The sequence below is a fragment of the Narcine bancroftii genome, chromosome 3 (assembly GCF_036971445.1).
Source record: "Narcine bancroftii isolate sNarBan1 chromosome 3, sNarBan1.hap1, whole genome shotgun sequence".
Classification (NCBI taxonomy): domain Eukaryota; kingdom Metazoa; phylum Chordata; class Chondrichthyes; order Torpediniformes; family Narcinidae; genus Narcine; species Narcine bancroftii.
In genome coordinates, this window is record NC_091471.1 from 233,540,844 (window position 1) to 233,557,618 (window position 16,775).

General features: G+C 44.0%; 1 protein-coding gene across 6 annotated transcripts in view; it reads left to right on the top strand.

The window, feature by feature from the left end:
• LOC138758292 (Fc receptor-like protein 4) overlaps positions 1-16,775 on the top strand; it is a 79,742-nt gene that overhangs the window by 40,920 nt on the left and 22,047 nt on the right. For all 6 annotated transcript variants that reach the window (XR_011354240.1, XM_069926991.1, XM_069926996.1 and 3 more), the window contains 2 exons: positions 11,428-11,703; positions 14,810-15,097. Coding sequence is in view for 5 of the 6 variants with exons in the window: in XM_069926991.1 (XP_069783092.1) it covers positions 11,428-11,703; positions 14,810-15,097 (564 nt within the window). In the remaining variant the exon portion in view is untranslated. The remainder of the gene's footprint in view (positions 1-11,427; positions 11,704-14,809; positions 15,098-16,775) is intronic.

Here is a 16,775-nt window from a genome sequence, read left to right on the forward strand (position 1 = left end):
ATGCTCTCTCTCTCATACACACACTCCCTCGCTCTCTCTTCCCTCCCTCTCTGACACACTCTCCCTTGCACACATGTACACTCTTACTCACCCTCTCTCTGTGTATGTCTGTGTGTGATTCAGACACAAACTCTCTCTCACACACACACTCCCTCACTCTCTCTCACATACACACATGCACTCTCTCTCTCACGCACACACATACACTCTCTCTCCATGTTTGTGTCTCAGAAACACAAACTCTATCCCTCTCTCACATACACACTCCCTCGCTGTCTCTCTTTCTCTGAAACTCTCTCGCTCACACACTGTAGTGCGTGTCGAAAGAACCAAAGACTTGTCGATCCAAACCAAGGCTTTTATTAGCTAAAAGACTGGCGCACATCACAAGTAGGTTGACCAGTCCAGAATGTCCCGATCTGGCTAGGAGCAATCCTTTAAGACCTGCCAGTAGGCGTGGCTACACTCTCAGCCAATCACAGTAATCCTACACGACCCTCTGTACATATACACATTGGTGATAGAATCTGTACTATCACACACACATATACAATCACCCATCCCTCTTCCTCTGTGTGTGTGTGTGTGTGTGTGTGTGTGTGTGTGTGTGTGTGTGTGTGTGTGTGTGTGTGTGTGAGAATCAGATTGAATGATCCAGGTTATTACAGCCACTCGCACCATGAGAGGTAATATGACAATTGTTACAGCCTTTATGGTGGTCAAGGATGTTTAATGTCGATTACTTGTTCATGTTTGCGCTGAGGACGATAATCTACCCACCTTCTGTGATGCATTTAGAGTTAATGTCCAAACCACGACTGGAGCTGGAGCATGAAGCCGAAATACTGGAGGGGGGAACATTCACACTCGTCTGCCTCCTGCATGTGCACCGTTCCAATGTGTTTCTTGAATACACATTCTACAAGGGCTTCAAGCTGCTGAATGGGGATCCGGACTCCAACCGAATACACGTAGAAAAGGTGTCGCTGGAAGACTCTTTACAATACCGTTGCAAAGCAAATGCAAACTCCCAGGCTGTGGTAAAGACCAGCAATGACCTCTCTTTCACAGTAAACCATCAGTGTGCACATTTAGAGCAAAGATATTTGAACATTTCAATGACTTTACACGCAAGCCTCACTGTCTACAGTGGTGGGCCCTATGATTTGTGGATCTGTGCAGAGTGTGAAAGTCTGCACAAGGCTGTAAAAGGACGTGGATCAGTGACCGACATGGGCAAAGCCCTGGCAGAGGGAGTTTAATCAATTGGCTGTTGACTTTTAAAGAATGTTGGTGCTGCCAGAGATGCTGCAAAGGCAGGGCTGGCACTGCCATGGACCTGGGGAGAGCACAGAGTGGAAACACAGTGCTGCTCTGCATGGTCCAACTGCCCAGTCTGGCCACAATCAACTCCAGACACACTGGTGTCACTCGGGGAGGTGGGGAGTGTTGTGGACCACAACAGGTGACTCCATTCGAAAGGGGGGCTGACACCAAAATGTCTATAAAATTTTTGTGCCGTGTTTCAGCAGGAGTATATTACTTTTGATAACAATATCCCTGTCGTTTGTTATAAAACATTTTCCATCAGACCAGCTTCCAGGAATCAATACACTTACGAGGCTAAAACTCGATGCTCATTCACCTTTTGAACCTTCTCTCGCGCTCCGGTCGGAGCTGTCATTATTATCCAATGACCGCAAGGTTTTGTCTGCACGCGGAAACCAGCAAGTGCTGTTGTTTTGGTTGCTTCCGGGGTATTTATAGTCATTGCTTTTGTCAAATGTTCCGGCATTTTGGCCACAATGTTGTGCTCATTAGTAATTGTAAATACATCAAGGCTGTGCGTATGATATTGTATGATCACCGCACTTTTTCCTCCACTGAAGCCCACACTCGTTCCTCCGTCTTTCTGGCTCCATCCCTTCTTCCCTTCCCTCCCTGCCTCCCAGCGCCACCTCCACCTGCCTGTCAACGAGACCTTCCTATTCCAGCTCCCTACCCCCTATCAGCGTGGATCTTCCTCCTATCACGTTACCTCTTATTGTTCTTCCATTTTAGATTAGATTCAGATTTAGTGTCATCACCTACAGCCCTGAGATTCCTTTATCCTGTGGGCACAGCAGAATTCCCACTAATCGGTCATGCAAAACATAAACACAACGCAGCGTAAACTTGTAAACAAAGAAAGAACTTCACAGATCACGAATGTAAACAAACTGACTGTGCAATACAGGGAGAGCAAAAAGAAAATCAATCAAGTGCACATCAGGGTCCCAAAATGAGATCCTGATTGAGTTGGTTGTTAAGGAGTCTGATGGTGGAGGGGTAGCAGATATTCCTGAACCTGGTGGGGCGAGTCTCGTGGCAGCTCAGCCCCCTTTCTTGATGGCAGCAGTGAGAACAGAGCATGTGCTGGGTGGTGGGGGTCTTCGATGATCACTGCTGCCCTCAGATGGCAGCGTTCCCTGTAGATGTGCTCAATAGCGGGGGAGGATTTTACCTGGAGTGTGTCGACTACCTTTTAGCAGGGCTTTACACCCAGGAGTATTGGTGTTCACACCCCAGACTGTGATGTTCCAGGTTAGCACACTTTCCACCATGCCTCTGTAGAAATTTACCAGGGGTTCTGGTGTCATACCAAATCTCCGCAAACTCCTGGGGAAGTAGAAGAACTGAAGTGTTTTCTTCACGATGCCATTGGTGTGTTGGGTCCTGGAAAGATCCTCTGAGACAGTGACTCCCATGAACTTAAAAGTGCTCACCCTCCCCACCTCTGATCCCCCAATGATCTCTGGATCGTTCACCTCTGGCTTTCCTTTCCTGAAGTCAACCAGAGCTCCTTGGTTTTGGTGACATTGAATGCAAGGATGTTGTTGGTGCACCATTCAGCCAAGTTTTCCATCTCCCTTCTGTACGTTGACTCATCGCCTTCCTTTACACAACCCACTACAGTGGTATGGCTGGCAAATTTGTAGATGGTGTTATTGTCGTACCGAGCCACACAGTCGTAGGTGTAGAATGAGTAGAACAGGGGGGTAAGAACGCAGCCCTGTGGAGCTCCTCTACCGATGGAGATTACGGAGAAGAACTTCATATTAGAAACCGAGGAAGCCTTCAAAAGGAGAGACACAAGAAGGGATCAGCCGAACTTGGAGGATGGAGAGAGAGGCCTTGGTGGAACTGAAGAAACCTAGGGAAATACCAGCAGACAAGGGGAGCATGGACAGTCAACAATCCCTCTTAGACCACTGAACAACACAGAGCACTGCACCAAACTGACAGCGACCATCTTCAGACAAACACTTTTACTCCGGGCCTGTGCTCACCTCCCACCCCCCTACCCCCTGGCCCGCCACCACCTTCGTGTCCCAGAAATAGAACACATCCAATGGTGTCTCAGCCCCCTCCCGGCCCTTGGCCGCCACCATGTTGGTCCGTCAACATAAACAGCCCCCGCATCTTCAGGACCTGACGTGAAATTTTTATATTTACATTTAGGATATCAGGGTAACACCACTGCACATATTAAAAAATCACCTCAAAATCCACCCCAGGTCCTACATGTGAAGGTGACATTTTGCAAGGTGGCGACAGGAGGAAAGCACTCAAACTTCTCACCCGTGCTTTCCGGATTCGCTGCCGCTCACTTCCCCCAGCAAGAAGGCCTGCTCTCTCCCCCTCCCCTCCTGCATGCTCTCCCATGGAGCTTTAAGGGGACCGCTGGCCCCGTGGATTAAAGCCCAATCACCAAGGCCCAGCCCTTCCCTCAAAGCGCTGTGGGAGACAGTGAGCGATGGAACCCCGAAGAAATTGAATGAAGTAAATACACAAAAATAAATTTTTCCAAGAACCTCACACTTAAAGTGGGGGCGGTGGGGATGTGGGGGGGTGGTGGTGGTGGGGAGGAGTCCTATATGTTGTCAAATACGGGACTTGAGAACAGAGAAATGTTGTCTGTACAATCATGCCACATTCTATATAGAGGGGAGGCAGGGAACAGTCCAAGAACTCGCCTCACTGGGCACTTCATTGAGGGACCAACACAAACTCATGAACAGATATTTCCCATGACATGGAGTCCAGGCCATAGAGAACTAAGGCCTCGAGACTAACATCAATTGGGCAACCCTACACCAGAAGAGAGCGGAGTGTAAACTGGATTGAATCACTACCGACTAGCGTAACGAACTGATAGTTGGATTAACTCCGTGTTTCGACGTAGCAGAAGCCTGGCCACATGGCCACAAACAGTAGATCCCACTCTGAAAGGACTGAACTCCCACTCCCCACACTCCCACACATCAGCAGCGCAAGGACAGCTTCTTCCCCTCCGCCGTCAGGTTCCCGAATGATCGATGAACCTCAGACCCTGCCTCACGTTGACTTTTTGTGCACTATTTTGATTTATTTTCGGTAAGGTGGTTTATATGAATGTTTGCACTGTGTGATGCGGCCACAAACCACGAGTTTCGTGACTTGTTCATGACAATAAATTCTGATTTTTAAAACTGCCACAGTTTGATACACTCATTGCTATAGTCTGATACCATGGGTCTACCCAGGAGGAGCTTGCCAGGTACCCTCCTTTTTTTTTTTAAAAATTTTTTATTTTTCACACCATGAAACACGTTAGCCATGATATACACTTTTTCATTTTCACACATATACAGTGACTTTTTCTCCCCCCCCCCCTCCCTCCTCCCAAGCCACCCCCCCACCCCCCCTCTCATCCATTTTAGGTATACAATCTAGGTTGCATTAAGTCAGTCAGACAATGTTGTCATTCAACAAAAATACACCAGAAATTCTACTGAGTCCATTCTTTTCTTTTCTTCTCCTTCCATCAACTTAGGTAATGTTTGTTCCCGGTAGGTTTTCGCTATTGTATTTAATGTAAGGCTCCCATACTTGTTTGAATATTTCAATATTATTTCTTAAACTATATGTTATTTTCTAATGGAATACATTTATTCATTTCTATATTTTCAAATTATCTTCCAATTTCCAGGTTGACATAATACATTTTTTTGCTACGGCTAGGGCTATCTTAATAAATCTTTTTTGTGCATCCTCCAAGTCAATTCCAAATTCTTTATTTTTTATGTTACTTAGGAGAAAGATCTCTGGATTCTTTGGTATATTGTTTTCTGTTATTTTATTTAATATCTGATTGAGATCATCCCAAAACTTTTCTACTCTCTCACATGTCCAGATTACATGAATTGTTGTTCCCATTTCTTTTTTACATCGAAAACATCTATCAGATACTGTTGGGTCCCATTTATTTAACTTTTGCGGTGTAATGTATAGTCTGTGTAACCAATTATATTGTATCATACGTAGCCTCGTATTTACTGTATTTCTCATCGTTCCAGAACATAATTTCTCCCATGTTTCCTTTTTTATCTTTATATTTAAATCTTGTTCCCATTTTTGTTTAGTTTTACCATTTGTTTCCACATTCTCCTTTTCTTGCAGTTTAATATACATATTTGTTATAAATCTTTTGATTAACATTGTATCTGTAATCACATATTCAAGGTTTCTTCCCTCTGGTAAACTCAAATTGCTTCCTAATTTATCTTTCAAGTAGGATCTCAGTTGGTAATATGCCAGCGCTGTATCTCCAGTTATATTGTACTTATCTCTCATTTGTTCAAAGGATAAGAATCTACTTCCTGAAAAACAATTTTCTATTATTTTAATCCCTTTTTTTTCCCATTTTCTAAAGGAAAGGTTGTCTATTGTAAAAGGGAGTAGCTTATTTTGCATCAATATTAGTTTTGGTAATTGATAATTTGTTTTATTTCTTTCTACATGAATCTTCTTCCATATATTGAGGAGATGGTGTAATACTGGAGAAGTTCTATGTTGTACCAATTTTTCGTCCCATTGATATAATATGTGTTCAGGTATCTTTTCCCCTATTTTATCTAATTCTAATCTCGTCCAGTCTGGTTTTTCCCTTGTTTGATAAAAATCTGATAGGTACCTTAATTGTGTGGCTCTATAATAATTTTTGAAGTTTGGCAATTGTAAGCCTCCTTGTTTATACCATTCTGTTAATTTATCTAGTGCAGTCCTCGGTTTCCCCCCTCTCCATAAAAATTTCCTTATTATTTTCTTTAACTCTTTGAAGAATTTTTCTGTCAGTTGTATTGGCAATGCCTGAAATAAGTATAGTATCCTTGGAAAAATGTTCATTTTAATACAGTTTATCCTTCCTATCAGTGTTAGTGGTAGCTCTTTCCAATGCTCTAAATCGTCCTGTAATTTTTTCATTAGTGGATTGTAATTGAGTTTATATAATTGGCCTAGATTTTTGTTTATTTGTACACCTAGGTATCTTATTGCCTGCATTTGCCATCTGAATGGGGATTCCTTCTTAAATTTTGAGAAATCCGCGTTATTCATAGGCATTGCTTCACTTTTATTTACGTTTATCTTGTATCCCGACACTTCTCCATATTCCTTCAATTTCTTATATAGTTCTTTTATTGATAGTTCTGGTTCTGTTAAGTACACTATCACATCATCCGCAAACAGACTGATTTTATATTCCCTGTCTTTTATTTTTATTCCTTTTATATTATTATCTCTTCTTATCGATTCTGCTAGTGGTTCTATAGCTAGCGCAAACAATAATGGTGATAGTGGGCATCCCTGCCGCGTTGACCTGCTTAAGTTAAATTGCTTTGATACATGTCCATTTACTGTCACTTTCGCTAACGGTCCCTTATATAATGCTTTAATCCAATTAATATACTTCTCCGGTAAACTGAATTTTTGCAATACTTTGAACAAGTAATTCCATTCTACTCTGTCGAAGGCCTTCTCTGCGTCTAAAGCAACTGCTACTGCAGGTGCTTTATTTCCTTCTACTGCATGAATTAAGTTAATAAATTTACAAATATTGTCTGTTGTGCGTCTTTTTTTGATAAATCCAGTTTGGTCGAAATTTACCATTTTCGGTACCTGTTCTGCTAATCTGTTTGCTAATAGTTTAGCTATTATCTTATAATCTGTGTTTAGCAAAGATATTGGTCTATATGACGCTGGTGAGAGTGGATCTTTCCCTTGTTTTAGTATCACTGTAATTATTGCTGTTTTACATGAATCTGGTAAGTTTTGTGTCTCATCAATCTGGTTGATTACATCCAGGAGGGGCGGTATTAATAGGTCTTTAAATGTTTTGTAGAATTCTATTGGGAGTCCATCCTCTCCTGGTGTCTTATTATTTGGTAATTTTTTTATTATCTCTTGTATTTCTACTGTTCCAAATGGTTCTGTTAATTTATTTTGTTCCTCTATTTGTAGTTTTGGTAGTTCAATTTTAGTCAAAAATTCATCTATTTTCCCTTCTTTCCCTTCTTTTTCAGTTCGGTATAATTATTCATAGAATTCTCTGAAGTTTTCCTTAATTTCTTTTGGATTATATGTAATTTGTTTGTCTTTTTTCCTTGTTGCCAATACCATTTTCTTAGTTTGCTCTGTCTTAAGCTGCCATGCTAAGATTTTGTGTGTTTTTTCACCTAGTTCATAATATTTCTGTTTTGTCTTCATTATATTCTTCTCCACCTTATATGTTTGTAATGTTTCATATTTTATTTTTTTATCCGCCAATTCTCTTCTTTTGGTTGTATCTTCCTTTATTGCTAATTTTTTTTCTATGTTTACTATTTCCCTTTCCAACTGCTCTGTTTCCTGATTATAGTCCTTCTTCATCTTGGTTGCATAACTTATTATTTGTCCTCTAACGAATGATTTCATTGCGTCCCATAGTATAAACTTATCTTCCACTGATTCCGTATTGACTTCAAAATACATTTTTAATTGTTTTTCAATAAATTCTCTAAAATCCTGTCTTTTAAGTAGCATGGGGTTTAATCTCCATCTATACATTCTTGGAGGGATGTCCTCTAGCTTTACTGTCAGTATTAAGGGTGAATGATTCGATAGCATTCTCGCTTTATATTCTGTTTTTCTTACTCTATCCTGCATACTAGCTGATAACAAAAATAGGTCTATTCTTGAGTATGTTTTATGTCTAGTCGAATAGTATGAGTATTCCTTTTCTTTTGGGTTTTGTTTCCTCCATATGTCTACAAGTTTCATTTCTTGCATTGATTTAATTATAAATTTGGTTACTTTGTTCTTCCTGTTAATTTTTTTCCCCGTTTTATCCATATTTGGATCCAAATTCAGATTGAAATCCCCTCCTATTAGTATGTTCCCTTGCGTATTAGCTTCCTTCAAAAAGATATCTTGCATAAACTTTTGATCTTCTTCGTTAGGTGAATATATATTAAGTAGATTCCAAGGCTCCGAATATATCTGACATTTTATCATTACATATCTCCCTGCTGGATCTATTATTTCCTCTTCTATTTTAAATGGCACATTTTTGCTAATTAATATAGCCACTCCTCTTGCTTTTGAATTATACGATGCTGCTGTTACATGTCCTACCCAATCTCTCTTTAATTTCTTGTGCTCCAATTCAGTTAAGTGTGTTTCTTGGACAAATGCTATATCTATTTTTTCCTTTTTCAGTAAATTTAGTAGTTTCTTCCTTTTAATTTGGTTATGTATTCCATTAATATTTAAAGTCATATAGTTCAGCGTAGCCATTTTATATTTTGTTTATCTTCTCTTTCCGTTTTTCCATCATTACCTTTCCTCCTTTTCCATTTCTGTTTTCTTATTTTCATCCAACATTTTCCTTATTCTCCTATTTCTATCTTCTTTATCCCCAATCTCCCCTTCCCCTCCTGAGTTGCCCTTTATCCCTTGTCGGACAACCACATCTCCCCTCTCCATTTGGATTTGCGAATCCACTCGCAAGCGTCAACTGATTTTGCAGTGACCGCTCTTTTCCCCCCACCCAGCCCCCCCCAGAAAAGATTTCACTTTTCATATGTCACAAAGGTCACTCTTTTAATTCCCTCCTTATTCTCTCTATTCCATTACCTTCCCTTATTAATTCTTGTCTATACTATCTATGTTTTCCTCTAATTACAGATACTTTCACATATGCCCATTGTCTCTATTCACTCTTATACCTCTTTACCCGCATACATATCAATCGTGGTCATTTTTACCCTCATTACCCGTCTTCATCCCTCAGTCTATTTTTGTCTTTACCCACATACATATCAATCGTGATCATTTTTACTCTCATTACCCGTCTTCATCCCTCAGTCTATTTTTGTAATTGTTCTGCAAATTTTCGTGCTTCTTCTGGATCCGAGAACAGTCTGTTTTGTTGTCCTGGAATAAATATTTTCAATACCGCAGGATGCTTCAGTATAAATTTATACCCTTTCTTCCATAAAATCGCCTTTGCTGTATTGAACTCTTTTCTCTTCTTTAGGAGTTCAAAACTTATATCTGGATAAATGAAGATTTTTTGCCCTTTATACTCCAGTGGTTTGTTGCCCTCTCTTACTTTTTCCATTGTCTTCTCCAGTACCTTTTCTCTTGTAGTATATCTTAGGAATTTTACTACAATAGATCTTGGTTTTTGTTGTGGTTGTGGTTTAGAGGCCAATGCTCTATGTGCCCTTTCTATTTCCATTTCTTGCTGTAGTTCTGGACATCCTAGGGTCTTAGGGATCCACTCTTTTATAAACTCCCTCATATTCTTGCCTTCTTCATCTTCCTTAAGGCCCACTATCTTTATGTTATTTCTTCTGTTATAATTTTCCATTATATCTATTTTTTGAGCTAGTAGTTCTTGTGTCTCTTTAGTTTTTTTATTAGATTCCTCCAATTTCTTTTTTAAGTCTTCTACCTCCATTTCTGCTGCTACTGCCCGTTTTTCCATCTTGTCCATTTTTTTCCCCATTTCTGTTAAGGTCATATCTATTTTATTCACTTTCTCTTCTGTGTTGTTTATTCTTCTTCTTAAATCATTGAATTCCTGTGTTTGCCATTCTTTAAATGACTCCATGTATCCTCTAACAAGAGCAAGTATATCCTTTACCTTGCCTTTCCCTTCATCTATTTCACTGTATTCTTCCTCTTCTTCTTCCTCTGGGTTGGCCATCTGTTGTTTCTTTGTTGCCCTTTCCTCCTCTTCTTTCTTGTTTCTATTGTCTTCTGTGGTCTCTTCTTGCTGCAGGTGTTCTGCAGCTGTCGTTGCTGGCAGTGGAGATCGACTCCCCAGCTGGTCCCCCCTCCCGTCGGTGTGTTTTTTTTCATGCGCGGTTGCGCACTTTTACTCGGCTCTGTGAGCCATTGTTGTAGTTCTTTTTCTACCGACCTGAGGTAGCGGGCTCCTCTCTCCACAGCGGGCCTCTTCGGACAGGTAAGGCCTTCACCTTTTTCCTCCGTTGTCTTCTCTTCCTCTCTTCTTACCGTTGATTTTGATTTTTCTTCTTTTGTCTCCATCTTCTTTCCACCTTTATACTCACTTTTCTTTAACTTTTATTTCTGTGCCTTTGTATTTTCTCTTGTTTTTTCCGACTTTTCTGGAGAGGGCTGGAGTTCTCCGTCCGGCCACTACTCCATCACGTGACTCTCCTCCCAGGTACTCTCCTTGTGTCTAGGTAGCCCCCCTACTTATGACCTATGTGACTTACGACCATCCATACATACAAAAAAATACTGTATAAATTTTTAAAAATAAAGAAGTCATGAATGTAATAACCCGTCGGCTGGAAACGTCTTCCCATTGACACTGCCTGACCCGTTGAATTCATCCAGTGTTTTACGGGTTGTTCCAGTTTTGTAACATCCCCTCCTGTTTACACTCAATGGTTCTTTCCTCGTGCCCTCATGCAGGGCATCGCAGTTTAGCGCAACACTGATGCATCGCCAGTGATCGAGACCAGGGTTCAAATCCCAGCACTGTCTGTGTGAATTGACACGTTCTCCCCGTGTCTGCATGGGTTTCCTCCCAGGGGCTCCAGTTTCCTCCCACCCTTCAAAATGTATGAGGGTGGGGGGGTTGGGGTTGTAGGTTGATTGGGTTCAATTGGGCGGCACAGGCTCGTGGGCCAATGGGGGCCTGTACTGTGCTGTAGGTCTAAATTTACACTTGCTATTGATGGGAGTTGGGATGTTATGGTAAAGTCGTGCAAGACATTGGTGAGGCCAAATTTGCAGCAGTTTTGATCTCCTGACGACAAGAAAGATTTCACTAAGATTCAGAGATGATTTACTTGGATGTTGCCAAGCCTTCGGGAGCTGAGTTACAGGAATAGGTGAAACAGGTTATGACTTTATTCCCTGGAGCGTAGAAGATGGAGGTGTACAAAAGTACGAGGTGCTGTACATCTAAATTTTTAAAGAATTAAAATGTAATATCAGATTCCATTTGTAAAACACTTCCTGAACTTCAAATTTCAGCCAAAGCAAAAGACCTTAAATCTGCATTGAAAAGTTCAAAGGGATAAATCTGCATTTTCTTCCTCTTTGTAGAGATTTTCTCAACGCCGACACTGAGCGCTAAGCCTGAAACTCAAGTACGGGAAGGCCAAATGCTGAAACTGCTTTGCCAGGTTGAAATATTTCAAGCCTTCCCTTTGAGACGTACGTTTTACAAAGGTGGGAACGTTCTCAAGTTGTCGGATGCTGAGACTTATTTAATCGAGAGTGTCTCTTGGCCACATGATTCGGGCGTTTACCAGTGTGAAGCGGCCGTCCGGTCAAGAGGAGTGAAGAAAATGAGCAATGAGATCGTCATCTCCGTCCAAGGCATGTAACCTTATTTGTCCCTTTCACACTGCCGATTATATCTGAGTTAACCAGCCCAGTATTGCGTGGTATTAAATTACATGACCAGACAGAACGAGTAGATTTCAACCGGGCTCTGCTGCGTGGAATGAGCGAGTGTCAAAGCCCGGCCAAGTTAACTCACCAATTACCCTCTGGCGGTGTGAATAACAACTAGTCCAACCAGTGACATCAGTGCCTGCGTGTGTGCGTCACAGAGGGGGGAAATTTTGTCAGTGCGTGCTCCCGTTTTAAATTGTCGTTCAAAAAATGTCAGAATGAGCCTCTGTTTACATCGATGACTACACAACTCAGCCTGTCCATCTGCTTCCCCCCCCCCCCCAATTTGCCTCCTCTGCTCCATGAAACAGCGGTCGTCTCCGGCCAGCGTTTCCAACACAGCATTGATAACTGTGCTGACAAGACTTGCCTGGTTTATACTATATCCACATAGCTGCAGGGCCAAATTAAAAAATCAAATCCATTCTCCATGAGTAACGGTGCGCTGAGTACGTTCCCAGACACTCTCAATGTCATCTCTGGGGGGCGGGGACCCCCCACCCCCCCAGCTAAAGTCCCCAGTGGCAGAATAATGTTGCGGTGTGAATGGTTTCCGGGATCACAAATGTTCTGATTTCCTGGGAGGGTTGACAGTAAAAAAGGGGCTATAGTTTGTAACATTTCCAAAGATGTTGCCAGGACTTGAGGAACTGAGGTACAGGGAAGGAATAAACAGGTTAGGACTTTATTCCCTGGAGATTGGAGAATGAGTGGAGATTTGATTGAGGTTTACAAAATCATGAGGGGTTTCCCTCTGTGGCCTCTGTCAGTCATAGTTGACCATGGGCTGGTGCAGCTTCTCCAGGGTGCAAGCCAGAGAAGGATTGATCTGGAGATCCATCTGTTGCCCTTGCAGTGGGACCCTTCCCCTCTGCAGGCCAATAACAGGTTTGAAGGAGCGACGAAGGTCGATGCAGTTCGGTGCCAGCAGCATCACAGGAGCTGCCATGCCGGTGACTGGGCACAGCAGTCAGCCACCTTCGGGACTCCAGATTTTCCCTTGGGAGCCTTTCCCGTTAGCAGGTAGAGCCATAAAGTTTGAAACCAGGAGCTTTCCCTCTCCTGGATGAGTCGCTTTCTGTGGCTAACAAGCCCCATCAGCCCAGAGCAGCCAGTTTCCAAATGCCAGTTGCCCCAGCCTGCCCATGAGAACAGCTCTGCTGGGCATCAGAACTACGTATAGAACTACCTGTCAGCACGGGGGTAGTGGTGGTATCCGGGACCTACCTGTCTAATGGGAAGGGTGGTAGCCGGGACCTACCTGTCGACTAGGGAGTGGGGTGGAAACCAGGACCTACCTGTCTAATGGGATGGGTGGTAGCCAGGACCTACCTGTTGACAAGTGGATGGGGGAATGGTAGCCGGGACCTACCTGTGAAAAAGTGAGTTGGAGCTAGGACATACCTGTGGATAGGGGGGTGGTATCTGGGACCTACCTGTGGATGGGAGGAGTGGGGGTGGTATCTGGGACCTACCTGTTGATGGGAGGGGTGGGGGTGGTTTACGGGACCTACCAGTCGATGGGAGGGGTGGGAGTTGGTATCTGGGACCTACCCGTGGATGGGAGGGATGGGGGTGGTATCTGGAACCTACCTGTTGATGGGAGGGGTGGGGTTGGTATCCGGGACCTACCTTTCGATGGGAGGGGTGGGGGGTGGTATCTGGGACCTACCTTTCGATGGGAGGGGTGGGGGGTGGTATCTGGGACCTATCTGTCGACAGGAGGATTAGAGGGTAGTATATGGGACCTACATGTTGATGGGAGGGGTGGTGGGTGATGTCCTGGACCTACCTGTGGATGGGAGGGGTGGGGGGGTGGTATCCGGGACCTACCTTTTGATGAGAGGGGTGGGGGGGGTGGTATCTGGGACCTACCCGTCGACAGGAGGATTATAGGGTAGTATATGGGACCTACCTGTTTACAGGAGGGGTGGGGGGTGATGTCCTGGACCTACCTGTGGATGGGAAGGATGGGGGGTGGTATCTGGGACCTACCTTTCGATGGGAGGGGTGGGGGGTTGAATCTTGGACCTACCTGTCGATGGGAAGGTTGGGGGTGGTATCCGGGACCTACCTGTCGACAGGTGAGTGGGGGGTGGTATCCACAACCCACCTGTCGACAGGAGTGGTGGGGGGTGGTATCTGGAACCTACCCGTCAATGGGCGAGTGGGGGGTGTGATGTCCTGGACCTACCTGTCGACGGGAGGGGTGGGGGATGATGTCCTGGACCTACATGTCGATGGGAGGGGTGAGGGTTGATAACTGAGACCCACCTGTCGATGGGAGGGGTGGGGGTTGGGGTTTATGTCCTGGACCTACCTGTTGACGGGAGGGGTGGGTTTTGATATCTTGGACCCACCTGTTGATGAGAGGGGTGGGGAGTGATGTCCAGGACCTACCTGTCAACTTGAGGGTTGGGGGTTGATATCTGGGAACAACCCGTCGAAGGGAAGGGTGGGGGTTGATATTTTGGACCTACCTGTTGACGGGATGGGTGGGTGGCCCTTGGTTCTGACCCTTTCCATCTGTAGAACACTGCCCGCCTCACCATAAGAGAGCAAATCTCAGATGCCCTTAAAAGAAATAGGTCATTCAGCCCTTCAAGTCTGTCCCGCCATTCAATCCTGAGCTGATCCAGTTCCTCATGCAGCGCAGACCTCCCCGTAACCTTGGATAACCCGTCTAATCGATCCTATTGATCCCTTCCTGAAATACACCTGATGGCCAAACCTCCACAACCGCCTGTGGCCACAGATTCCACTTCCCTCAGGCTGAAGAAATTCCCACGCAGCCCTGTTCCGAATGGGTGCCCTTCAATCCCGAATTTGTGCCCTCTCGTCCTCGACCCTCCAACCGTGGGAATGGCCTTTCAAAATCTACTCTGCTCATGCCATTCAATATTCAGAATGTACATGACTGTGGAAACAGGTATTCGCAATGGCCAAGCAAGAACTAATTGTGTTTAACTGTGAAACTAACGTTTGATAGTTGGCCCAAAGTGCAATAATTTAAAATTGTTTATTGCAGGAACTCCTGTGTCCAAACCTCTGCTTACAATCAAGCCTACAATGGAGTTACTGGAAGGGGACAAGTTGTTGCTCATTTGCTCTGTCTCCAACGGTTCCAGCCCATTGACCTACATTTTCTACAAGGACGCACAGAAGGAATTGTACCGGGAGGAATCGAATTTAACCGAGGTGCCATTCGAAATGGGAAATGTCAACAAAAGCTGGGAAGGGAAATACAGCTGTGCTGTTGGGAACAAAGTGTCCGAACTCCGATTGAAGAGCGAATTAGTTGAGGTCACCATAATTGGTGAGTTACCGTGATTACTTATCGTGAAGAGTTTTTGTTGAAGCTTTGCGCCATTGTGAGTTAAACAAGAAAATCTGTGCTTCTCGTCGAGTGTTCTAAAGAGCTGGAGAAACTCAGCAGTTCACGTAGAAAACAGGTCTCCTCCACCACCCACTATCAAAAAGTAGAGTGTTCCCTTGAAACCTTCTGTAAGCCGAATGGCATAACATGAAGAAGGGATTACCGTTAATTGATATGGGTGACATTTTTTGAACGTTCCCAGACCAGTTTTATGCTAAGCGTAACACCCTTACAAGTTCTTTTATGCTTTTCTGATACCTCAGGACGCATCTTGCTAACGAATGCACAAAATATATATCACAGTAAAGCACAGATGCACACAGAGATGAGGTATTTGGGGAGACATGGCTGATTAAGGACAATCAGCATGGCTTTGTGCGTGGTAGATCATGTTTAATGAACCTTGTGGAGTTTTCAAGGAGGTCACCAAGAATGTAGATGAAGGAAAGGCTGTGGATGTTGGCAACATGGACTTTAGTAAAGCCTTTGACAAGGTCTTATGTGGGAGGTTAGTTCAGAAGGTTATGACACGAGGTATCCACGGAGAGGTGGTAAACTGGAATTGTAACTGACTGTGTGGGAGAAAACAGAGAGCAGTGGTGGATGGTGGCTTCTCAGACTGGAGGCCTGTGACGAGTGGTGTGCCTCTGGGATTGGTGCTGGGACCACTGTTGTTTGTTGTCTAAATCCAATGGTAAATTGGATCAGCGTTTGCTGATAAACCTAAGATGGGAGGTTTGTGGATGGCCAGGATTTTCAAAGCTTGCAGAGGGACTTGGTCCAACTCTGAGAATGGGCCAAAAGAGGGCAGATGGAGTTTGATGAAGAAAAGTGTGAGGTGATGCATTTTGGAAGGGCAAACCAAGGTAGGACATACACGGTAAATGGTTGGGCACTGAGGAGTGCGGAAGGCAGGGAGATCTGGAAATACAGATCCTTGTTCCCTGAAGGTGATGTTGCAGGTGGACAGGGCTGTAAAGAAGGCAGAGAGGGGAGGTAGGAGAGGGTGTGCAAGGAGGTATCTGAGCCTTTATCAATCAAAGTATTGAGTCTAGGAATTGGGATGTTATGTTGAAGTTGTTTAAGACATTGGTGAGACCAAATTTGGAATATTAGGTGCAGATTTGGTCTCCAAACTACAGTAAAGATATCAATCAGATTGAAAGAGTGCAGAGAAGGTTTACTAGGATGTTGCCGGGTCTTCAGGAGTTGAGTTACAGGGAAAGGTTGGGACTTTATTCCTTGAGAGGTAGAGAGAGAGTGGATATGTTGACTTTTCCCACTTTGATTGGGGGAGATCAATATGAGAAGGTCATAGTTTCAAGCTGAAAGGGGGAAGGTTTAGGGGGAACATTCGGGGGGGGGAGTTCTACACTCAGAGAGTGGTGGGAGTGTGGAATGATGTGGTGAATGAGGGGTTCAATCAACATCTAACAGCCTGAATACACCCAAGATTATCTGATCTGGGAAGCTCAGCAGGCTCAGGGCTGGCCAGTACCTGGAGGGGGAGACTGCCTAGGGACAAGGTGCTGCAGGTTTCCGCATGAGGGGGCACTGGACAAAATGGCGAATCTCCGTCTGCCTTCCGTCGATAAAAGTTAAAGAATTTCCTGTTAGT